Below are 26,871 nucleotides of genomic sequence, written 5' to 3'. Positions count from 1 at the left end.
GACGGAAGATGCTAGGAGCGCGGCCGGCCATCTTAGGCCTTTGTAGCCCAGCAGATAGCCAGAGCTGAAGCTTGTTCCCGGCGCTCTTAATAAATAAATAATTACTTAAAGTGCACAACGTGTCTCCCTCATTTGTACCCCCAACGGCTCACCATACATGGCTAGTGGTGAAAGGCTTCTGAGAGCTCCCACAATAGCCACTAGATCAGGAAAAGACAGAGGCCTTCTGCGAAGATGTCCACAGCCGCAGTTACCAAGATGTCACTCCCTGCAGTCCAAGGACGAGGGCCCCTTCAAATGTGTATTTTTTACAAGCAATGGTCAATTTAGTTCTCTAAACGAAGGGAGGGCTCAGAGGTTAAAGTAATTTTTAAAACAGTTGCTCCAATTTTGACAAATAATCGATAGTTAATTTGAAAACTACTCTTTCCACCAGTTTGCTGCTACTGAATTCACAGGAGAACAGATTTGTTGTACATTAAGTACAGGTCTTCTCTGACACAGCAAAGGTCATACATCAACTACCAGGTTCCCAACTTTTTTCTATGCTCCGCACTCCTAGGAAATGTTTGATTAATGTTCGCACCCCAACAAAAGTCTCCCCGAATTCCTATTATGCATACAGTACGTAATTTCCCTCTGAAATGCCATCTTGTGCTCCATGGGGGTGCGGACACCCCAGGTTGGGAACCCCTGTTCTACCAAGAGAGAGCTCTTCCCTTTCTTCTACACATATCTGCAGAAAATGTGTTTCATTTTTGTTCGAAATGCCCTGCCTATTGAGCCAGGGACACACCAATTCACTTTTTAAATATTTTGTTTAATTTGATAACTAAAGAGGTTGTTGTTAAAGTTGTTTGCAGCTTACTTGTGTCTGATTTGGCATCTCGGTCATCCTGCTCAAGTTTTGGAAAATCCAATGATAACATCTGCAGCTTCTTAAAATCATCATGAAGATATACATTCTTTATTTCACATGAGGGCTCAATCTGTACTCGATGAGAGAACTGAATCAAAACAAAAATAATATCTATAAAATAATTACAAAATATGCAATAAAAATAAATACAATACTAAGAGATGGAACATTTAAATTAGAATGGATTTACTAGCTTCACATAACACAATATTTTGGTCACCCATATTATGTTTGTGTGTCTTGAATTCAATTGGAGACAAAGGGCTGAAACAATTTAAGTGCTGCAGCCTCTTGCCTAGTTTCCATGCACTCAAATCTTCCCCTCACCAGTGTACAAATACATCTAGAGCAAAGAAAAGAAAGGACACAATTATTTAGAGTCTTTGCAGGTTACATGCGATTGGGAAAATAGTGCTGACAAATGGTAATAGAAAGCTATGGGGAAGCTCAAAGCCCATTAGTGGAATTGTAAAGGTGCTTAGGAACCTTGTTCTATGATTGTCAGAATTACATTATGGAAATAAAGTCTGGAAGAATCCGGATTTAGCCCACAATTTAGAATGAAGGTGTCACACTAAATGGCCGTTACTTGTCACAGATACAGTGTAGACTAGGAGGATGGGTTTCGATTTTTGGACAGGAAGATCTGGCACTCAAGCATGTGTGATTTCTGATTTACAATTTCACGGCGCAAACAGGTCAGGGGAAACAAACACAGACAACAAAACAACCCCTGCAGTAGTGTAGAGAGGCCTACACCAAACAGATAAATACAAAGTCCTGTGCACACGTTACAGAATAATAGGTCCTGACGTCAACCTGGATCCTAGTCTTGCTAATTCTCGCACCGATCCGTGCGATCCACCTTTACAGAGATCCCTGCTTCCACCGTGGGACGCATCTGTCCCCAGTGCCCCATGCAGTTTTACACGCCCAGCAGGGTCAGGTCATTTCCTTTATCAGTGTTTACTCCATTTCGTCCGCAGCCGGTCAGAATTTAACACCGTTACTGCGATCACCATTACACATATGGAACCTACAGCCCTGAAGAGTCACATCTTCTACACGGTGTGACGAAACCTGTGTCGGCTGGCTTATGTCAAATGTACTGATCAAGATTGACTTATAAATCTTTTCTTCATGCAAAATTTGGAGTTTGACCTTGATTCCTTCAATTCTAATAAACATTGTCTCAAATTTTGGGTTCTGACGTCAGGACCTATTACTCTATAACGTGTGCACAGGTCTTTAAATGTCACAGATACATTTCTGTTGTGACTTAACATCAAGCCTCAGTGATTTATAGGAGGTTCCAGGGAACAGCTTCGGGAGTCTTACTCCTGGCACATGAACTTTACAAACTGAAAGCCCAATTGGCACCCAGCGGGCCAAGCAGAAGCAAAGGAGGCCTGAATACAAACAGCCGATGCCTGTGCAGAGGCGTCCAGGACGGGTGCCTGAGCAGAAGGTGGCCAGAAAAGTTTAAGAAGCGGAACGAGATTTCACATATTTGATTGTGGTGATCATTGGACTCGGCATGACAGGTGGTTTATTTTATGTGATTTTACAAGAGCTTTTCTCTTCATCGAGTCCAAGTAAGATACACGTCGAAGCTCTGGAAAAGTGCAGGCATCATCCATAGGTGATCTGTGCTTTTGGTGAACCGATTAAAGCCTATGGTGAAACCACAGGAAGAGGAAGAAGGCAGCATGCGAGTCACACTGAATATATGAAGGATGGCTTAAAGTTTTTGCCACTTAAGTTCTACATTGAAGGCTCCGAACCCAGAAAGCAGGGAACTGTGCATCTGGAAGTAAAAGAGAATCCTCAAAGTGGTAAGTTTGAATTCCGGTATATTTTTGTGGACATTGACACCTACCACAGAATAACTATTGTAATTGAAGACAATTGATCCCGAGAGAGTATCCATATTCACAGGTTTCATCTGACGGTTAAGAATCATAAGAAACGTTGATCTCGATTCCAGTACATGATTTATATCTTATGTACAAAAATAGAGAAAGTTGAGATGGTCCCCTGATAAAGGCACCCCATACGAAACGCACAAAGCTCCCATCTACCACTAGCCTTTGAATTGTTTACAGCTCATCTGCTCCTTTTTAGGTCTCGGCTAGGCAGCGCATGCGCTGTCTCGTCGAGAGATGCTGTTTACAGTATTGTGGGGGAAGCTCCGCCCACTTTCCGTCTATGTTTTTCATTGGTTATAATCATAAATGCTGCATTTTGATTCGTTTTCGGCTTGTTAGTTCCGCCTCCTGGCGGCCATGTTGTCATTTATGTCCTTTCCTGGCTATTGGCCCCTTTACTCCAAATCTATTTTTGCCCCTGTGTTCCCCCCACCCCCTCCCGCCATCCGTGACTTTTCGCCCCCCCCCTTTCATCCTCCCCACTCCTGTTCGTGCATTCCTGAACCCCCACCCTCCCATTTCCAATTCAATATGTCGCACGTAAAAACGCGTCCTATTGCATTAAGAAATGCTTGTTAGGCGTGTGATTGGTGGCTGAATTCGCACTCGTCTCGTATTCGTGAGATGCCTTACATCCTACGCATGCATGACAAAACAGTGGCTTTTTCACAATTGACAGCAGGGGAGGCAGAGACAGCAAAAGCAGCTTTCTGCAGCCTTCTCAGAGCTGAGAGAACAATGGTGAGGCAAATTACAAGCAGGCGCCACCTCATTATGCTGTGTTAGCCTCAGGCCTCGGCTGCGCGATGCTGACCGGATCAACTGTGTCTAATAAGCTAAAAAGAAACTGTTTCAAAGAACTATATAAAAAGTTACCACTTACCAAGACTCCCAGCACTTTTAGACTGTGTAGCGCCATGCTGGGTGGTGTTGTTTCTCACTGAAGCGCTAAGAGTAACGCGAAGTTCACATGTACGCACTGGCGGGCTAGGTGCAGCATGAACAGCAGCCTGACTGCTTCTATCTCCCCAGCTCGGCCATTCACTGATTGACGCAGGACACCTCGCACTCCCGCAACTACAGGGGGGTGGGGCGGGGGAAAGGTAGGGGGACAGGTATTAGGATGGGAGGTCAGGAGCTGCTGGGTGACAGAGAGCCCTTAGAGGCAGAGGTGTGCTCACGTCTCCTCCCGGCTCTGGTCCATCTGGGCGCCCACAGGGCGGGTAGCTGGGCCACTGGGTTTCACTGAAGGTGATCGTGGTCCTGGTGTAAGCTGCAGGGGTTATCGACGACTCTTCGTCAGAATGTTTCAAACCATCGCTCTTACCGGTTAAAGATAATATATTAGAAGACGCGATTTGAAAAAATTTAAAATCCCCAAAACAAAGACAATCATCTTTAGGCTGCTGAACAAGTAGAGAGAATGAATGGTTTGCTGTATTGTGATAACTTCCAAGTTTGGCACGTGGCGGAACAGTCAGTACTCGTGGAGTCAGACTCCAGCACCCGCCGGGCATTAAGTGAAGCCTCAGGCTGCGGCCCACATGATATGTGACAGGCGGTCACATAATTTATAATAAAGCAAGTTTTAATAAGTGAGATTAAAGGCACCCACTATCTGACTCACCTTGCAAGGCGAACCGCTGCAGTTTGATAATTAGGCCGCCCCGTGGCTGCAATGACTGACTCCCGCAACAAAAGGCTGCGCCGCCTGGGAATTCAGACTAAGCTGAGCTCAGCAAAGCATCTCAGTTGTGTGCTCTGGCCTCAGTGGGGTTGCGTCTGCTCGCAGCGGCGGAGAGGATCAGCATTGATTTTAAAAATGTACCGCAGCCTCCTAGAAGTTTATCATGATGTCTATATAATGGTAAAACACAGGGCTCCATTTGACACGCACTTGTGGTTAGAGGTCGGTACAGGCCCGTCCATCAGCAGCTGTTGCCCGGGCAATCACTCATTTCAGGCTAATCTGCTGGGGGATGTCCGTGGGTTATGGAATATGTGTTGTGTTTCTTTCATTTCCGGATAACCAATCGCTGGCAACTGCTGGATACGCATTCACGTTAATGGTATTGCTAAATTACACTAGGCGTTTGCCGAATTCGCTGCGGGCTGGTATTAAAACCTTGCATCGTTCCCACACTCTCTTCCTTTTTACCTCGACTATGTAAGAAGCCCATCAAAAGGACAAGAACAGCTTGGTTTGGCTTCCAAGATGCATGGCCTGTTAAGAGCCTCGAGACTGGAGCATTCCTCACTTGCCCATTCCCTTTGCACACCGAGCATGGCAAGTGTACAGCACATTACTGTATTGATTAAACTTCAAGGACTAGTCAAAGTAGGGGAGGCTTTTGGCCAGGGAGTTCAAATGCAACCTTTCAGGCGCCACCCACCTCCCTATACACCCACTGTTCTTCTTGCTCGACTTCTCCCCTCCCCTCCCCCCACCCAATTCTATTACAAGTCTGAAAGTGGTCAGAACACTCTTCAGAGCTGACTTGGTTTAGAGAATCGCCCTGCTTGCCCTATTGACACATTCATTTAATTCTAGGCAAATTACTTAATCTCCCTGTGCCTACCAAAAAATGAATGTATCCTTGTGAAACATAACTGGCGCTCACGTACAGGGCTCCAATACATACAGGTCGACTTTGCGCAATATAAAGCTACAAAAAAAAAACTGTGGACATTCTAGTACTCTCTTTTGCAAATAAAAGAAGAGCAGATAGTTAATGACAGCGTTTGACCATTTAAAATATAAATTGCACAGCTGGCTTGGTTACACATTGACTAATACATCCACAGCAGATGTCTGTCTGTGTTTAAATTGTGTGGATCAAGGTTCATAAAGTGGCAGGTTCCTTCATCCTTCTGAGTTATATAGAAGGAGCACTATTAAGAACTATGTTACAAGGATCCTGGTAATCCCGTTTTAGACTGAAAGGGGACTTTATGCCTGAATTTCGATAACAGATACTATAGATTGGATGCACTCCTGAGCCTTTTTCCTGCGCACATTTTCTGAGGAAAAATGGTGAAATGTGCATGTGGTAATCTGAGGTGCAAACTGTGATACTCTGCGTTTCTTATTCAGCCCCCCTAGCTTGCAATCAGTCTGTAATAATGACTGCTGGAAATACTTCATCCTGCGGTATTTCTATTTCCCACAATAATATTAACATGGAATAATACCATGGAGTTCGAAATGGGGAACTAATTTGGGTAACGACTGATCTAACTATGAACAACCACTTTATAAATGAAGCTAATAAAAAAACTATTAGTTTCAAATGTCAGTAAACATACATGGATTATATCATAGTACAATGTCATAGTGATTCAGACAGCAGACCTATCCATGAGTTTTCACAGTGGCTGTCTAATGTTTGGCCAGAAGTGCCAGATCCGTACTACATTTCCTGGATGTATATATATATATATATATATATATATATATATATATATATATATATACACATATATACATATATATATATATATATATATATATATATATATATATATATATATATATATATATATATATTCACTGAAAAAACCATAGGTTTCAGGCCTTATATAGTTAGGAATTAGCATTTTAAAAAGCCATTGAAATTGCTCTTATATAGTTAGTTGTACTAACTATATTTCGCGCACCCGCAATCCACTGCTGATGATGTCACATATTACATCATTCATGACATGGTCAGTGACATCACTGATGACATCTCAAATGACATCAATGATGACATCACTGATGACATCATCCAGTGAATGTGGTTTGCTTCGATATTTAAATATGCATTATATATATAGCAATTTGCATTGAAGTATGAGTGGATATATAAAAATAAATATTTGGATGGAGGACTTTAACAATTTATAGTGTCTCACTAAATATAGTGGATAGTGACTAAACTGTGTGAATATCTGTATCACTTAGTCAGTTGTTGTGTAAACTGTTTCTCCAGTTGGTTACTAGCTATGTGAAAGTCTATGTTAGTTATTGATTAGTTAAGTGAGTATTTGTATGGGAGAGTGAATGTGTGTGTGGTTCCGTAGAGGGTGTGTGACTGCCCAAAGATGTGTGAATAGTTGATTCAGTAGATATATGAAGTTAAAACTACACGTTCTAACAGATGTTTGGGTGAATGAATATCTTTATGGGTGTGGTGATGAGCAAATATATTTCTCAATGTTACAAGTCCAACAAACTTGAAAAATAAAAGGCAGTGTATGTGTCAGTTGTTGTATATAAATAAGTATACATAAGACTCAATGATTGTGTGAGTGACTGTATGGATAACTGTATACTTGTAATAATGATTTTATAATATACTAAATATGACTATCTAAATGAATAGATGAAGTGGTGTTTGTATAAGTGAGTAGCTAAGTAAGTATGTAAGTATGATCCATTGTTTGCATAACTGAGTAGGATAACTTCATATGTGAATAGGTTGTGTGCTGGTGTGTAATGTCGGTATAGGTGTATAAGAATTTTAGATAATGTTCTATTGTTCATTGACAGCATGTATGAGTGAATCTACAGGTAAGTGATTAGATGTGTGTATACATCCAGGAATCAATGAGTGGGTTTTCAAATACTTCTATTGCTGTGTCAATGGATTCAAATATGATACTCTGTATTTTACAAAGAGTGATGAAAGATTTTACTAGTGTATGAAAAGGTGTATGTGATTGTCACATGGATGATGTCATCAGTGATGTCATCACTGATGTCATTTGAGATGTCATCAGTGATGTCACTGACCATGTCATGAATGATGTAATATGTGACATCATCAGCAGTGGATTGCGGGTGCGCGAAATATAGTTAGTACAACTAACTATATAGGAGAAATTTCAATGGTTTTTTAAAATGCTAATTCCTAGCTATATAAGGCCTGAAACCTATGGTTTTTTCAGTGAATTTCAAAGGTTTTTTATATGCTATTTCCTAACTATATAAGGCCTGAAACCTATGGTTTTTCAGTGAATTTGCAAGGTTTTTTAAATGCTAATTCCTAACTATATAAGGCCTGAAACCTATGGTTTTTTCAGTGAATTTGCAAGGTTTTTTAAACGCTAATTCCTAAATATATAAGGCCTGAAACCTATGGTTTTATCAGTGAATTTGCAAGGTTTTTTAAATGCTAATTCCTAACTATATCAGGCGTGAAACCTATGGTTTTTTTCAATAAATTTCAGAGGTTTTCTAAATGCTAATTCTATTAGGGGATAACGTTTAAATATGTTAATATCTTTGTGGGACCACCTGAGCAGCCAAAATCGCGGGGTTTTTTCCGGCCCTTGGGGTTCTTCTGGGACCCCCTGTGAAGGGCTAGATGTCCTATGGAAAATTGCATGTTCAGAAACACGTTTTAGGACCCCCTTTTCACTGTTTTCCCCTGTGGTACGCTCAGGGTATGCGTACCTGTAAACGCCCATGTACGCGCACCCTGAGCTTACTCCGCGAAATAAAAAAAATAAAAAAAATTCCTTCTTGGCCCCCCTGAGAAAACCTAGGGGGTTAGGGGGTCTTCAATGTTTTCCCCTTTTATTTTTCACCTCTTGTGTATCGGTTCTACCGAGACACAAAATAGCGGACTCTCCGGACTGTTTCGAATGTTGACAGACACCCGAGAGCCAATCAGCTTTCCGCTCGCACACTTCCGTGGCACGCCTGGTGCGCTTACCGGTAAGCGCTGGAAGCGCGCATATAGATATATACATTTTTTTGAAGTTCATTTTCATAAAAACCACTGGAGCAATTTTCACCAAATATAGAAAAGGCACTTCTGCGTACCAGTCCCTACAATTTTGCAAAGTTTGGTGTAATTCCATTCAGCGGTTCGGGCTGTAGCCGTGTCTGAACGTCCTATGGAAATTAACATGGGAAAACACGTTTTCGGACCCCCCTTTTTTTCCTCGGTCCCCGCATGACGAATCCCCTCGAAACTTCCAAGGAAGGAGCAGAGCGGAGCTGGCCTAAATTTTGGAAAATTACACGCAAATTCCTCAACCGGCGCCAAAGTTATTCCCAATAGAATGTTGTGGATTTCCTATGGAAACTAGGCCCTAACTATATATACCTACTGGCTATCGCCAGTAGGTATTATAGATATATATATATATATATATATCTATAATATATATTTACATACACTTATTCTAAACAGAACTAATTTACCTACTGAGGCGTTTTGGCCCTCCTGTACCTGTATCCTAGTTACCAGAGGTTAGACAGAAGGGGCACTTAGAGAGCAAAGTTCCTATTGGCCCGTGCTTTGACCAGCACAAACAAGTGCAGCACCCAAGCTAATATGCTGCATAGCTAAATACATACAAGGTCCCAAAGGCGACACCGATTGCATTGCAAATGCTTGTTCTGTTTGTATGTTCAACACACAATGAAGTCAATCAATTGTATTTTATAGGTTTGTACATATATTTTCATGGATATGTGATTATGTTGTAGTGTGTTTTATGTATTAGCATTTATCAGAAAATGTATAAAAATATATTTTGAAACTGATTAATAAGAATTTCAGTACTCAACAAAATCAACTTTATAATTTGAATAAATAGTTGTTGATAAACCTACACAATTTAACAACATAGTCATGTGTATATATTTATCATAATGCACTTTGTTTCGTGTATTATCTTTGGAGAGTAGCCTGAAATCAAAAACCTATCATTATTGAATAACTTGCATTTAGCATTTGTCTTTTCCCCTAGTGTTGTTTTCCCTAGAGCTAGCAAGTTTACATGTTCTTTGTAGGGGTCCCCTTCTTCCAAACTCCCAATTGGCTGCCTTGTACTGGGCAGAAATTTCGGGATACATTACCCTAGATGCTCTTACCATAAGCGAAAACAAGCTTGTTTGCCAACTACTCCACCTCCCCTCGAGCACTCCCCTAATACCGATGTTTTGTGTTGCTAACTTAAAAGAAGTGGGAGATGTAGCTAGACCAAGTCCCCTCCTATACTGGGTGAGGCTTTGGACCCCTGAAGACTTGAGGTTGTATCAGATGGCAGTCGAAGAAATGCCAGCCCTCGACAAAGGTATCACATTCCCATGCCTCAAACAGGCCCACCAATGGTTTGAAAGACTGGACCTCTGATCCTTCTGAGCAGAACCTGCCTCGTTGGTGGCTACTTCCAAGCTGCAGCTAAAACAAGCCTTTAAAAAGCAATAGGTCTTGCATTTGCGAGACTTTGAGCTATTCACACTGTAAATGTTGATAGCTTAAATTCTCGCAAATGCGAGAACTATTGAATTGCAAATATTGTTTGTTTTCAAGCACCCCAAGCCGCATTAGCACTTAATAGAGGCCAAACCCCTTTCTTTAGACGAGCCGCGTCTATTAAGTGCAAGCACGATATGGGGTGGTTGGAAACAGCCCACTAAAAAAATACTTGGAAAACAATAGGTGTCGTATTTGCGAGAGTTTAAGCTATTGTCATTTTCAATGCCAATAGCTCAAATTCTCCTAAATGTGAGACCAATGGCATTGCAAACAAGCGCTCGCCATTATCTTGGCTGGCTGGATAGTGTAAGAGCGCATGGCACGCTGAATACAAGGAAAGCACGTCATGCCTGCAGTAGGGCAAAACCCATTAAAGAAAAAAGCGCTTACAGAGTCAATTACACAGATGGTGTAACAACCTTAGTAAAAGGGCCTGTCCCTATGGGAGGTTACAAATGAAGACAAGGCGGTACTAAGGAGGAAATTGTATGCCGATTACCGGATCAGAAGCCAGCATTTACAAAGGACTAAGACACAAGCCAATGAAAAATATGGACGGAGAGTGGGCAGAGCTTCAAGTGCATTCTCTAATACAGCATGCCTCTCAAAGCAGCACATGCGCTGCCCAGGTTCGACCTAAAAACGTTATAGAGAGCATATCCTCACCAGTCTTTTTTGTAGTTCCTCTCTTGGTAGGCTGACAGATCAATTCTTGTCTAATAAGGATTGTTCCTCTCATGAATCTTTTCTTGACCTCCCGCTCCAGCAATTAGCAAAAACCTTATATTTAAAATGTAGCTATGACACACTGGAAGTGCGGTCATTAACAGCACTATGGGGCTCTAATAGGAGTGCTGTTTATTCACCTGTATGCACCTTAGGTCTGCTATCTGCAAATTAAACTATACGACATGTGCTATTTTTCTGTCCAGCATATGCAAAGCCAAGAGGGAAATGGATACGCTCACTGTGCAAGCAATATAGCTTTCGGAGGGCATACATCCATCTACTCTGTTTTTACTCTAAGTACGTTTTTATTCATTGCTGGACTTGTAAGGAAAGCTAAAATTATTACATTTTAGATCAGGAGAAAATGGTTACTAGCACTGGCTTCTTCTCTTGAACATGAATGTGTTTATTACTCTTTGCTTTGTTACGAGAATTAGTTTACATATTTTTTTAACTGTTTTTTATGACAGATTTTAAGTGATTTTCAATGGTCTTCACAATCTCTAAATACTGTCCTTAAATGGTTGTCCTATTGTCTGTAAGTTTTAAGGAATCAAATTTCCGAAATAAACGTTATACATTTGAAACAAAATTCTGGGCACAAATCCGAACGATGCAGGAAAGGAACGGCATACTGTCTAGCTGGTCAATGCCTGCTGCGTGCTCTTAAAAATCTATTTCAGCACTTCACACAGGAAGCAAATCATAGACTGTAACCTGGATAATCAAATAAAGGAGACAGTCTTCTATAGAGACTTTCTTGATACTTAACAGCAGTCTAATTCTCTCCCTTAAACACAGAGAATCAGGCCAAACGTACGTATTTTATCATTTTAATAATATTGTAAACTTAAAACATAGCCAGGCAAGTAGACAAAAATGAATGAATGAGCGGCAACTACTGACCAAAGCCAAAAATGAAAAGCAGCTAACCATTGCCCTTCTGCGTTTCAGAAGATATTAGGGCAGACTTTCTAGAAAGCGAGTTCGCAAAAAATGACATTTTAGGGACAGCTCGTACGTCTGCTTTCCCAGATAACTTAAATACATGCGCTAATCATGTGCCACCTATATGAGACCAATCATTAGCAAATGAACTCTGTGCTCGGAAGGCAGGCACTACCGTCGTCAGTTCGCTTGAAAAACAGGACATTAAGCCCCTTGGTAATCCTGTGTTTTACCTTAACTGCAGGACGTTCCTAAATCTGTTAACCACCAAACGTATGCACTTCTGTCCATCAAATCCAAGCGTTCTAAGAATAGACGCAAAGCCACTCAACACAAAAGTGGAAAGGGTTAAGGCCTTAAGAGGCGGTCCTGTAAATGATTAGGCGAAGCTTAGCAAGAAGAGCCCAGGATTTAGAAGCACATCACTGCAAATGTCACAACAGACTTATGCACCAACTCCCTAAAGATTGATTCGCTTTTATTTTCCCTGTCACACACAAACATATTTTGCAGATCTGATCGGATCTATACTAAAATGACAAAATGAAAAGAGAACCAATTGAAGTCAATATTTCTTTTTACAATTTAATGAGAACATTTTCTGTCAGGTGGGAGTTGATTGATTTTTGTTTATTTTTTTTTCTTTAAACTAGGAATCCACCAGAAACCACTCTGCTTTACTACACTCCCAACCCTTTTTTCCTTACCTGAAAGGCACTTCGCTATATTGTTTCACTATTCGTTGTGCCTTTACTGTGCTATGTGCTAGACCAGCTACAGTGCATAGCTAATAATAATCTACAAAAAGAAATTTGGAAAAGAGAGCTTAAGCCAATGAGTCTGCTATGATTTGCAATGTCAGAAACCAATAACAAAGGGTATTTAGGAATAAAAGCAATATTTTGCTAAAAAAAAAGTCGGACAAGTTCAAAGTAATATCAGTACATTGACCACAATATGTCATCCAGAGAGAAGCAGTTCTCCTTTTTGGGTGAAGCGTTTTAGAAATTCACTATGGCATACAAAGGCAAATAAGATTGATTGGGTCATGTATAACCTACATCTTTGGTTGCTTTCAGGTTCAAGCCTTCGTGCCAGTCCGGGCCCAGGGCACTGCCCACTTCCGCAGGTCGGCTGCTGCTGCCTTCATCTGGCTCGCCTTCTGTAACCAGGTAAGAACATGTCATGTATCATCATCACTCACAGCGCACTGCCAACAGTCTTTATGTATGTGGTTGACACTGTAGGGGCACATAGTAACTACAGCATTACTAAACAGATCTGTGGGGACTTTTTCAGAAGCCCCAGGGCAATGAAGAGTTAGAGGGCTGAAACTGCAACGAGAGCCTTTTAGCTCTGGTGTCTTTCTGCTTGCCTTTCTGTTGAACCGAAAATATATATAAAACAATTGAGTTATCTTGCTTCACCACAACAACTGACATCTTAAAAGCCCTAACCTAAAAAAAAAAACATAATGAGAAATAAACTCAAATTAACTTGGTGGACACACATAGGCCATGCCATCAACCGGAAAAAACCTTGAAAGACATGAACATGCCCTTCACTCCCTCATTAATCTATACTACTATTATAAAGAGAGAACTTGCACCTTTGAGCCAGGTAAACTCGGGAACCACAGCGCCAATCTACACACCCGATACACCGTTGAAATCGGCAGGGTGTGTAGATGGTCATAGGCTTTAAAATTTTTAAAAATAAACGTTATATAAAAAGTTACATTTTTACAAAAAGTAGTTCCCCCAAAGTAGCGCCAGCCGCGAAGTGCGTCGTCACGTCAGGAGCAGGGGAGGAGCAGCGTCCCAGGAGCGGCGGACATGGCGCGCAGGGGAGGAGCGGTGAAGTGAGGCCAGCAGCGGAGAGGCGCACATGGCGCGGGGAGGAGCGGAGGCAGACAGGTGGTGAGTGGCAGAGCGGCGGAGCGGAGAAATATGGACCGGCGGTGTGAGCAGGAGAGGCAAGGTAAGAATCCGAGGCAGCCAGGGTCGGGGCGGGCGGGGACACGGGCTGCTGGGGAATGTCAGGGCAGGCGGGGGTAGGGGAAGCCAGCATTTCAGGCTTGCGTGCTCTCCCGCCCCGGCCCCCGCCCGCCACAACATTGTCCGGGACACAGACAATGTCGTGGCGGGCGGGGGCCTGGGCGGGAGAGCACGCAAACCTGAAATGCAGCCCTCAGCCCCCTTCTACCCCAGGCAACGCTGGGGCGGGCTGCTAGTGAGAGATAAAGACTGCTCTGGCACAAGGAGCAGACCTGCATAAATGAACAAAGCAGCACACCCCCAAACACTCGGAGCGGGGAGGGGAGAAGGAAAACCCCAAGCCGACCGCCGTCCGCCCTCCGAAATCGGCATAAACCACTGGAGCCTGACCACGCTGAAGAGGAACCACCAAAACAGGAATCGCCTGTTGAGATTGCAAGTTGCTCTTTCCCTTTAAGGGCGGCTTGTAGCTTACGCGTCATTCCTGCGTTATCTCGAGCGTGTCCTCACGCTCTGTATTTCTTTGAAATGTTTATCACTCTGCATATCTCGTGAATGCTTCCATGTTATTGTTATTTAAATGTGCCCTCGCTGCCTTGTCTTGGTCGTTGCTTTCTTCAACTGTTTCTGGGACAGTTACGACCAAGACGCTGCAGCTGTCGGTTGTGGGCTTCATATCTCGAACCTGTTTTGCTGAATAAACACTTATTATTTAAGTGCTACGTTTCCTGTGTACATTTCTGTACTTCCACATTTGGCGACAATGGATTATTCAGCCCACCGACCGACATAAAAACATTTTCAGGATTCACCTGCAGCCGTTGATGTTTCCCTTCGCCTCATCCTGACGACGTGCTATGCTCTGATTTCACACAAGGAATTTGGGTCCACCCCTTACGCTGTGACGACTTCGTTTCACGCGTTCTGAGGGGTTTGATTGGCCAGTTTACACTATTTGGGCGTGTTTAAGCCCCGGCAAGGGAAAGGCATCAGTTGCCTAGCAACTCAGCTACCGATCGTCGTTTCTATTCTAGGAAAACAAGATTTCTGTCAAAATTTCCTACGCTAAGTACATTTTAAGGGTAAGAATCGCCTGCCCTTCGGTGACAGGCACACCATTTTCTATTTTACTTATTTATTCAAAAGTAAACCAGCAATATATCTGTTTTATTCATAATAAGTGTGACTATATTTTTAATGCAGTAATCTCTCCAGACTCACTTCAAAATAATACTTTACATATACTTCAAAACAAGATCTTTATTCAACTTCATTTTGACTTTATTATTTCATTACATGACTCAAGTGCAATTTACAAGGAGAATTTATTACAATTACATTCTTTATCTTTTATAAGTCAAGCTTTTAAATTCATACATTTTCATGGCATCTAATAATCAACTTTTAAAGTTAGTTGACTTTCTACCATCACCAGGCAAACCTGCAATTCCCTGGAAACATTGGCTTAATTTATTCCAGAACTACCTAGTTGCCAATGATGCTATTGAATATGACCCTAAGAGGAAATTTGCTTTATTATATGGTCATTTGGGTTTTGAAGGACAAAATGTTTTCAACAATTTACCACAAATCCCAGCTCCTGAAGGTGCTGAAGAAGGTTGGAATGTGTATTCAGAGGGTCTAGCTAGACTCTCAAGAAAGTTTACAGAAGTACCCAGTATACTTTTGGAACGTTTTAATTTCATGAAGAGGAATCAGAACGTAGATGAATCTATACAAGACTACATTTCAGTTTTAAGACATTTGGCGTCTACATGTGACTTTGGGGCGGTTTTAGAACCTGTCTCAGGGATCAATTTGTATACCATTGTCCTTCAAAGAAAATTCCAGAGAGATTATTAGGTTGTGCGAACCCTACCTTGAATAAAACTATTGATATAGCTAAGGGTATAGAAAGATCTATTGTCTCTTCTAAGGTTATTACTAATGATTTTTCCTCCTCAAGCTCCTCAGAAGCAGTAGTATCTAATGAGGATCTTCAAGTTTCAGCCATTGATACCAGAGGCAGATTTAATAGAGTACCTTTTAAGAAACCTAACCATTTTTGTTTCAGATGTGGATCTCGCAATCATTTGGGAAACAATCCCAATTGCCCAGCTTCATTCAAAAAATGTGCAAACTGTGGTAGATTAGGTCATTTTATGTCTGTTTGTAAATCTCAAAAGAATACTATGAGAGTCAGTTCTATTGAAACAACACCCCACACATGTTCACAAGATTTTGAGAAAATGTTTTTAGCATTATCAGATGAGAATGTGGAGGAAGTTTCAATCAAAGGACCTTATTGCCAAGCTATGATATCTGATATTGTTATTGATGTCATGGCTGACTCAGGCGCACCTATTACAATCATTCCTGACTGGTTGTTTATGGAAAATTGGAAAGATAGACAACTGTCTCAGCCTGATGTTCACCCAAAAGCTTTTGGGGACCATGACATTGACATGTCTGATTATTTCATTGATATGCTTTCATGTTTAGGTAGGAAAATTACTACAAAAATGTATGTAGCTGTCAAAGGAAAAAACATAATTGGCTGGAAAGATTTAGCCAGATTAGGGATTGCACTTTTTCCTGGCTCTGACAATCCTATTAGACTTGTAGAACAGTCAATCAATTTTATTGAGAGTGATTTAGAAACTAATGTTAGCAATGTAGGTAACAAATTTAGTGAGATTTTCTGTGATAAAATTGGTAACATAAAAAGATTTGAGCATTTAATCAAGCTCAAAAAGAATGCTTCGCCTGTTGTACACAAGGTGAGATCCATTCCCCTCAGTGCAAGGCAGGATCTCTAAGCTATGCTTGACAAACTTTGCAAGGAGGGTGTTATTACACCTAAGGACTCCTCAGAATGGGTAAGTCCAATTGTTATCGTTAAGAAAAAGAATAACGAAATTTGTCTCTGTGTGGATCTTCACACTCTGAACAAGAACATAATAATTGACTGTCACCCCTTACCCAAGGTACAAGATTTATTAGCAAACTTGGGTGGGGCAAGTGTGTTTTCCTTATTGGACCTCAGATCAACGTATCATCAGATTCCCCTTGCCGCAGAGAGTCAAGACCTTACCACTTTTATCACACCATTTGGTGCTTTCAAGTATCTACGCATGCCATTTGGTCTTGCCTCTACGGCAAGCGTGTTTCAGAAATTTATGGATACGATCCTCAAGGATATCTCTGGGGTACAAGCCTTTCAGGACGATGTTCTCATTTTTGCCAGATCAGATAGAGAACACAAGCTCGTCTTGGAAAGGGTTTTATCTGCTTTTAAGGATGTCGGAATTACCCTCAGGAAAGAAAAATGTAGATTCCAAGTAAATCAATTAGACTACCTTGGTCACTGTGTCACTAAGGATGGTATCAAACCCAAAGAGTCACTCATTTCTGCCATTAGAGACACTGTTCCTCCCAAGGATAAAGATACTCTCAAGTCATTTCTTGGACTCTGCGAGTATTATTCTCATTTCATCCAAGGATATTCTTTGATTGTTCAGCCTTTGAGATAATTGTTGCGCAAGGGGAAGGCTTTCATTTGGTCTGATGAGGTTCAGAGAGCTTTCTCTGAAATCAAAGTATTGATTACTGCTGCACCCATTCTGTCTCCTTTTACTCCGGGGCAACCTTGTTGTGTGTCTGTTGATGCCAGTCAATTGGGCATAGGTGCAGTCTTATCTCAGCATTTTGATAACAAAGAACATACCATTGTATATGCTTCACGGTCTTTACTCTCCTAAGAAAAGAATTACAGTACTGTAGAGAAGGAGGCGTGGAGTTGCACTTGGGCAGTGGAGAAATTTAAGACTTTTCTTTGGGGACTCATTTTTTGATTTTTACTGATCAGAAGCCTCTCATTTTTATGTTAAACGGTAATGGTACTGGAAAGGCTTCAGCTAGGCTTGTTAGGATCCTCAATAAGTTACATGAGTATAATTTTGACATCAAGTACTTACCTGGTGGTAAAAATGGTAGGGCAGATTGCCTGTCAAGGATGCCTATTGAGGGGGCATCATCCTCTGTGGAAGATGAAGTGGAGTGTGTGGTAGCGCTTATTAATGATATGTTACATGAAGATTCCCCATTGTCTAAAGACTCATGGATTTCTGAACTTGCTGAAGATACTCTTCTGCAAAGTGTTATGTCTTATGTCAGAACTGGTTGGCCTCATGAGAGAAATATCTCTTCAAATGTTAAACCCTTTGCTCAGGTCTCTAATGAGCTATCTATTGTCTCTGGGTTTTTATTTCGCCATGATTCATTGGTTCCTCCGTCTAAGCTGAGATTTTTGTTGTTCAAAAAGAGCCATGAGGGACATATGGGTGTGTCTGCGACCATTAGGAATTTAAAGCAATTTTATTGGTGGCCAGGTCTTGATTGTCAGGTGAAAATGTGGATCTCTGATTGTAGCACTTGTCTTATTTCGAACAAACATTGGAGAACTTTTGAACCTAACATTCATATGGTCCCACTACCTGATTCACCTTGGGAAAAGGTTACTTTGGATTTTGCGGGGCCATTTGAGCTTCTTGCTGCTAATATGAGACATCTGTTAGTTTTGATTGATTACTTTTCAAAATGGGTGTATTTTCGTTTTGTTTCAGTTCCAGATACCACTGCTGTTATCAAATTTTTAAGGAACATTTTTGATGTTGAGGGCCCACCTAAACTCATAGTCACAGACAATGGCACTAAGTTCAAATCTCATCAGATGTTGAGCTTTGTTCAGAATTTACAAATTAAGCATCTTACTGTTGTGCTTTATTCTCCTTCGTCAAATGGTCTTGTTGAACTTATTAATAGATTTTTAAAGGAAGGAGTTCAAACTGCTTTGTCTGCTGGTTTTCAGGTGGAGGATTTCTTGAGGCAAAAACTTTGGGCTTATCATAATACTCCTCACAGCACTACAGGAGTCTCTCCCTTCAAAATGCTACGCAACAGAGTAGCTATTTCTAACCTTTGTCCCCGTTGGGTGAATGAGATGACTAGTAATAATATTCCTATGGGAAGTGATTTAGTTAAAATCAAAGGGGTTGTCAAGTCTAAACATGATTCTGTTTCTTTGTATCATCATGATACTAGAAATACTAAGGACATTTTGTTCTCTGTTGGGGATTGGGTTTGGTCAAAAAACCTATCAGAGTCAAAAAAAGGGGAGTCTAAATTCACCTTGCCTGTCAAAGTCATTCAAGTGTCTAAAAATGCGGTTTTGTTAAAGGGGAAGGGGTGGTGGAATAGGAGATGTTTGGTTAAAGTTACTAATGATCAAGCATCCAAGATCATTTCTACTAAAAGCAAAGGTGTTCGTGATTATGATTTGGATGGCTCAAACTCTGGTATGGATTTCTGTGTTGATAAGCCATCTTTACCTAATGTTGACAGGATCATGATAATGTTTTTCCTTCTGCTGTTGTTCAAGGTTCAACTACATGTTTTAACTCTCCAATTCAAAGTTCTCCTACAGGTTGTAATTCTCCATTGGCTGCGCAATCCTCATCTGATATTTGCTTTCCACCCATTGTCTCCCATAGGTCACATCGCAATGTTTCTGTTCCTCAGAGATACAAGGATTTTTATTTGATGTGAATATATTATTTATGTATTGGATTTTTCTTTTGTTATTATTGCTTTGTTCTTTCATTTGTTAATAAAGGGAATGGTGTTGAGATTGCAAGTTGCTCTTTCCCTTTAAGGGCGGCTTGTAGCTTACACGTCATTCCTGTGTTATCTCGAGCGTGTCCTCACGCTCTGTTTTTGTTTGAAATGTTTATCACTCTGCATATCTCGTGAATGCTTCCATGTTATTGTTATTTAAATGTGCCCTCGCTGCCTTGTCTTGGTCGTTGCTTTCTTCAACTGTTTCTGGGACATTTACGACCAAGACGCTGCAGCTGTCGGTTGTGGGCTTCATATCTCGAACCTGTGCTGCTGAATAAACACTTATTATTTAAGTGCTACGTTTCCTGTGTACATTTCTGTACTTCCACATCGCCCCAGTACAGCACCGCAGCTGCACCGCCACGCCAGAACGATGGGCGGAAGAACAGCCTCAAACTCCAGACCTTTGTCGCCAGAATGTTATGTCGGGAGCAGGGCTCGAGTTGGGGTACCACGCGGGTGGACGGCGTCCCCCCACTTATTTTACCGGGAGCTCGATTACTGGAGGAAATGGAGCCACACATTCACTCTTTGGCCTCTCTGGGGCGAGACTGGAGCTCATTCAGAACGCTGCTCACGCGCTGGCTTCTCTGATGCAATCGCATCTAAGGGGTGGGCGAGGGGAGGCAATAAGTCTGATGGTGCAAGCCACCTTTCATGACGTCACATCCTGTCGTGATGTCAGCGTCCCCCCACTTCTGTTTTTTAGGACTTGCGCCCTGGTCGGGAGTAATCATCAGACACACACAGGTATGACTGTTCATCGTCCTGGCCAAACCAGGACCCTTTTATTGGTGAACACAAACCCCACCCCCAATAAAGCAATTAATCATAACGCTATATAAACATCAGCTGTAGCAGCGCAATGCCTTTTGGCGCCATTCATATCCAGGTAAGCCCAACGACCACATCACAATCGTTTTGTAGCTCCGCCATTGCACTGCTCTACTGACGTGCATAACCCAAATCCACTTGGCCCCTATGAAAACAGCCCTGGCTAGTGTGTGGCTGCGGAAGACCGGATCACATTTCCCCTATATTTATCACTCTCAGCTGGTTTTCATTTGAGGCCAGAATTTTTTATGAAGTTGACCCGTATAGTACATCAAGCAGCGGAAAGAGTCAAGAACAATAGTTTCCCAAATGCTCACTGCGTGCAGCTCACAACTTCAGAGACAAAACATGTGCCTAGAACTAGAAGTGGAAACACCGGGAAAGGAAAGAGGGGTGCAAGCTTGAATGCTCAAATGAAAGGGGAAAGGGTAAAATGTGACAAGGAAAAGGGATCAAACATTAGGCAAGGGGAGAAAACATAAGAAAAAGAACCTACCCACGTCTATTAGGAACGCGAAATATTGAATGATTCACCTTTCCTGAAGGCTCGAGGGGGTCCAGGGATTGGAGCACATTATGTAAACAATGAGGGCAGTCCCTCTAAGACAAGCGGTGCAGTAATAATCAGGGCAGCGGTCTATATTCGGATTTGGACAGGAGGGAGTTATAAGCGGCACAGTCAACCTGCATAGAGAGTTTGGATTGGGAATATCCTGATTCGACTAGCTTCCCTCCCAGAGAACACTAGCCCCACACCACCACAGCACTGGACGCCCCTTCCTGAACAGCACTGAGCACACCAGCCCCACACCGCCACAGCACTTGACGCCCCTTTCTGAACACACCACTGAACACACCACTGAACACACCAGCCCCTCACAGCCACAGCACTGGACGCCCCTTCCTGAACACCCCTGAGCACACCAGCCCCACACTGCCACAGCACTTGACGCCCCTTTCTGAACACACCACTGAGCACACCAGCCCCACACCGCCACAGCAGTTGGTGCCCCTTCCTGCACACCACTGAGCACACCAGCCCCTCACAGCCACAGCACTGGACGCCCATTCCTGCACACCAGTCCCACAGCGCCACAGCACTGGACGCCCATTCTGAACACCAGCCCTTCACAGCCACAGCACTGGACGCCTACTCCTGCACACCACTGAGCCCACCACTGAGCACACCAGCCCCACACCGCCACAGCAATGGACGGCCATTCCTGCACACAAGCCCCACACTGCCACAGCACTGGACGCCCCTTCCTGCACACCACTGCGCACACAAGCCCCACACCGCCACAGCACTGGACGCCCTTACCTGAACACCACAGAGCACACCAGCCCCACACCGCCACAGCGGGTGACGGCCCTTTCTGAACACCACTGAGCACCCCTACCCCACACAGACACAGCACTGGATGCCCCTTCCAACACACCACTGAGCACACCAGTCCTACACCGCCAGCACAGTGGGTACCCCTTCCTGCACACCACTGAGCCCACCAGCCACTCAAAGCCACAGCACTGGACGCCCATTCCTGCACACCATTGAGCACACCAGCCCCACAGCGCCACAGCACTGGGTGCCCCTTCCTGCACACCACTGAGCACACCAGCCCCTCACAGCCACAGCACTGGACGCCCATTCCTGCACACCACTGAGCACACCAGCCCCACAGCACTGGGCGCCCATTCCTGAACACCAGCCCCACACCGCCACACCACTGGACGCCCCTTCCTGCACACCACAGAGCACACAAACCCCACACAGTCACAGCGCTGGATGCCCTTTCCTGAACACCACTGAGCACACCAGTCCCACACCGCCACAGCGCTGGACGCCCCTTTCTGCAAACCATTGAGCACACTAGTCCCACACAGCCACAGCCCTGGACACCCCTTCCTGCACACCACTGAGCCCACCAGCCTCACACAGCCACAGCGCTGGACAAACCTACCTGCGCACCATTGAGCACACTAGCCCCACACAGCCACAGCACTGGCTGCCCCTTCCTGCTCACCACTGAGCACACCAGCCCCACACTGCCACAGCGCTGGAGGCCCCTTCCTGAACACCACTGAGCACACCGGCCCCACACGGCCAAAGCACTGGACACCCCTTCCTGCACACCACTGAGCACACAGGCCCCACACATCCACAGCACTGGACGCTCCTTCCTGCATACCACTGCGCACACCAGCCCCACACAGCCACAGCACGCTCCTTCCTGCAAACCATTGAGCACACCAGCCCCACACAGCCACAGCACTGGACGCCCCTTCCTGCACTGCATTGAGCACACTAGACCCACAGCGCCACAGCACTGGATGCCCCTTCCTGCACACCACTGAGTACAACAGCCCCTCACAGCCACAGCACTGGATGCCCCTTCCTGCACCCCACTGTGCACACCAGCCCCACACAGCCACAGCACGCTCCTTTCTGCAAACCATTGAGCGCACCAGCCCCACACAGCCACAGCACTGGACGCCCCTTCCAGCACACCACTGAGCACACCAGCCCTTGACAGCCACAGCACTGGACGCCCCTTCCTGCACACCACTGAGCACACCAGCCCCACACAGCGACAGCACTGGACGCCCCTTTCTGCACACCAGCCCCACACTGCCACAGCACTGGACGCCCATTCCTGCACACCAGCCCCTGACAGCCACAGCACTGGACGCCCCTTCCTGCACACCACTGAACACACCGGCCCCACACAGTCACAGCACGCCACTTCCTGCAAACCACTGAGCACACCAGCCCCATACAGCACAGCACTGGACGCCCCTTCCTGCACACCACTGAGCACACTAGACCCAAACGGCCACAGCACTGGACGCACCCTTCCTGCACACCACTGAGCACACCAGCCCCACACAACCACAGCACTGGACGCTCCTTCCTACACAGCATTTAGCACACCAGCCCCACACCGCCACAACACTGAACGCACCATCCTGCACACCACTGAGCACACTAGACCCACACAACCACAGCACTGGACGCTCCTTCCTACACACCATTTAGCACACCAGCCCCACACCGCCACAGCACTGAACGCACCTTCCTGCACACCACTTAGCACACCAGCCCCACACAATCACAGCACACCCCTTCCTGCAAACCATTGAGCACACCAGCCCCACAAAGCCACAGCACTGGACGCCCCTTCCTGCACATCACTGAGCACACCAGCCCCACACAGCCACATCACTGGACGCCCCTTCCTGCACACCAGCACCACACCGCCACAGAATTGGACGCCGCTTCTTGCACACCACTGCCAGGCGTGGGACATATTTCCATATACTATGGGTCATCTATTTTAGAAAGGATGCAGCAGAAACCTTGTGTGCTCCTTAATTATTCCTAATTAGCATTACATCAGCAACAGCCTGTGGCGAAATTGTTTTGTGCTCATTATGAGAATGAACCTGCACCTACAGGTAATACCTCCTCCTTATATACGCTGTATAATACCTCCTCCTTATATACGCTGTATCTTGCAAAAACTCACCCTTCCCCAGGCCTCACTGGCACTCTGTGCCTTGTGTGAGGGACGTGTGTGTACCTGGCTAGGATGTTGAAGCCCATTTGTGTTTATTCATAAAAAAAACGACCGATTTTTGAACCTTGGGATTAAACCGCTGTTCAGAAGATAGGAACAACCGGTGAGTGGAAGTCCTTGGAGCAATCTAAAACTGATAGGTGTGAAATGGAAGAAAGGGTAGAGCCGCAATGAAGAACTAATCAGTAATGATGGGCAGAGATAACCTCGCCAACCTCGGACTGAAACAACTCGTCACAACGCCTGCCCACTCCGCCAGCCACACGCTGGACCCTGTCTCCTCCTCAAGCCCGCACGTCTCCGTCAGCCACACCACCGAACTCCTCTGGTCTGACCACCGCTGCATTCACTTCGCCTTCCAGAAGCTCACCACACAGCACCGCACCCAACGGATTCCCCACCACTGCTGGAGCAAAATCACCGAAGACCAACTATATGCAAACCTCGCTCTCAGTCCACCCACGAACCCTCCAACACCGACGACGCTGCCCATAGCCTCAGACGCTGGATGGAGGACTGCGCCAACACCCTCACCCCACTGAAGAAACCCCCCCACAGAGACACCAGCAAGAGGGCCAGCTGGTTACCCCCAGAACTCCTAGCCTCCAAGCAAGCCTGCCAGAAACTAGAGAAGAAATGGCACAGTGAACAAACTCCGGACAGCCACGCAGCACACAAGGACGCCATCCGCAACCACCACCAGCTCATCAGGGCAGCCAAGAGGACCTTCTTCAAAGACCGCCTCGACAACAACACACACAATAGCAAGGAGCTCCTTAACATCGTGAAGGAACTCTAAGACCCCAGCTCCAACACCAACGACATCCCGCCGTCACAAGCCCTGTGTGACACCCTCGCCACCTTCGTCCACCGCAAGATAGCAGACATCCACGACAGCTTCAACACCCAGACAGCCCCAACAGACAGCAACTCAACAGACCCTCCACACACCATCGACCACGACCCCCTGCTAGCCTGGACCAGCGTGAGCATCGATGACACCATCAAGACCATGCGCACAATCCACTCCGGCTCTCCGTTATACCCATTCCAGCACCACGTCTTCAACAGAGCAAGCAGTTCCATCGCACCCCACCTGCGCAACGTCATCCATCTCTCCCTCGAGACCGCGACCTTCCCAGAGATCTGAAAACACGCCGAGGTCAACGCCCTACTCAAAAAACCTAAGGCAGACCCAAGAGACCTCATGAACTTCCGGCCCATCTCTCTGCTCCCCTTCCCGGCCAAGTTCATAGAGAAAACCGTCAACAGACAGCTAACCCGACCCCTCGAAGAAAACAGAATCCTGGAGCCTTCCCAGTCAGGGTTCCGCAGCAACCACAGCACCGAGACTGCCCTCATCGCCGCCACCGATGAAATCATGACCCTCCAGGACAACGGCGGGACCACCTAGACCTCTCTGCCGCCTTCGACACCGTCTGCCACCGCACACTACGCGCACGCCTCCACGCCGCAGGGATCCGAGACAAGGCTCTGGATTGTACTACCTCCTTCATCTCCAGCAGAACCTAGAGCGTGCGCCTCCCCCCATTCCGTTCCAAAGCCTCCGAGATCATCTGCGGCGTTCCACAGGGATCCTCCTTCAGCCCTACGCTGTTCAACATTTACACGGCCCCACTCGCACACGTAGCCCGAAAGCACAACCTCAACATAATCTCCTATGCCGACGATACTCAGCTGATCCTCTCGCTCACCAAGGACCCCATCACCGACAAAGCCAACCTTCACGAAGGAATGAAAGCCGGCGCCGACAGGATGAAGACCAGCCGTCTGAAGCTTAACTTGGACAAGACGGAGGTCCTCATCCCCGGCTCTAACCCTTCAGCCTGGGACGACTCCTGGTGGCTGACGTCACTGGGGGCAGCCCCGACACCCACCGACCACGGACGCAACCTGGGAATCATCCTCGACTCAACGCTCTCAATGTCGAAGCAAGTCAATGCTGTCTCCTCCTCCTGCTTCAACACCCTCCGCAAGATCTACAGATGGATCCTGACAGATACAAGAAAGGCAGTCACCCAGGCCCTCGTCAGCAACAGACTCGACTACGGAAAGGACTTCTAGGCGGGAGCCCCGACCAAGCTCATCAAATGACTACAACACATCCAAAATGCCACGGCACGACTGATCCTCTACGTACCATGCCACGGCCACATCCCCCCCACCTGAGAAACCTGCACTGGCTCCCCGTCAACAAGAGGATATCCTTCAAGCTCCTCACCCACGTACACAAGGCACTCCACAAGACCGGCCCAGCCTACCTCAACAGACGGCTCTCCTTCTACATCCACAACCGCCAGCTACGCCCCGCCGACCTCTCACTCGCCACCGTCCCGCGCATTCGAAGAACAACCACCGGTGGGAGATCCTTCTCCCACCTCGCCGCCAAAACATGAAACACCCTCCCACTGAGCCTACGACTGACCCAAGACCTGCTGGCCTTCAGGAGGATACTCAAGACCTGGCTGTTCGATCAGTAGCGGCCCCTCCCCCCCCCCGCCTTGAGACCCTTGCAGGTATGTATTGCGCTTTATAAATGATTGATTGATTGAGAGAGAGAGTACAGTGTGGGGCCCCAGGATCTGGCCACTATTTATACCAAACCAGGTAGCTCCAAAACAACGGGATTTCAGCCTCTTGATTGGCCTCCCTTCTAACACGTGGCTTTGCATAGGCAGCACTCTAACCTTAGAAGTAGAGTCACTTGAATTTCTGGGCTGCGACAGCTCAAACATGCACTCCTGCAAAGCTGGAGACGCGCACTATGGTACTCAGAGCTCCCTGGCATCTGGAAGACCCAGAGCCCTTACTGTGCCCTCTCATATCCTGCCAAGAATCAACTCTCATCTTCCCATGCCAGTTCCCACACTTCCCTTCCTCGTGAAGTTCCTTCTTCGGCTTATGTGCCCCACACTCTTTGGGTGCTCGTCTGCATCTTCAGGATGGTAATTACATGCAGCATGCAAACTCGCATCGCGCAGT

The 26,871-nt window shown here is 45.3% G+C and overlaps 1 protein-coding gene and 1 pseudogene across 3 annotated transcripts in view; one reads left to right on the top strand and one right to left on the bottom strand.

Moving 5' to 3' along the window:
- PYROXD1 (pyridine nucleotide-disulphide oxidoreductase domain 1) overlaps nt 1-26,871 on the bottom strand; it is a 328,561-nt gene that overhangs the window by 122,404 nt on the left and 179,286 nt on the right. For 2 of the 3 annotated variants that reach the window (XM_078674061.1, XM_078674063.1), the window contains exons 7-8: nt 12,842-12,942; nt 869-1,007 (exon numbers count right to left, since the gene is read on the bottom strand). In XM_078674061.1, coding sequence (XP_078530187.1) covers nt 869-1,007; nt 12,842-12,942 — 240 coding nt within the window. The remainder of the gene's footprint in view (nt 1-868; nt 1,008-12,841; nt 12,943-26,871) is intronic. The other variant, XM_078674062.1, reaches the window with a different exon arrangement.
- On the top strand, nt 1,949-2,831 carry LOC144755179 (mitochondrial import inner membrane translocase subunit Tim21-like; annotated as a pseudogene).

The sequence above is a fragment of the Lissotriton helveticus genome, chromosome 1_1 (genome assembly GCF_964261635.1).
Source record: "Lissotriton helveticus chromosome 1_1, aLisHel1.1, whole genome shotgun sequence".
NCBI classification, from domain to species: domain Eukaryota; kingdom Metazoa; phylum Chordata; class Amphibia; order Caudata; family Salamandridae; genus Lissotriton; species Lissotriton helveticus.
This window is presented reverse-complemented; position numbering and strand designations above follow the sequence as displayed.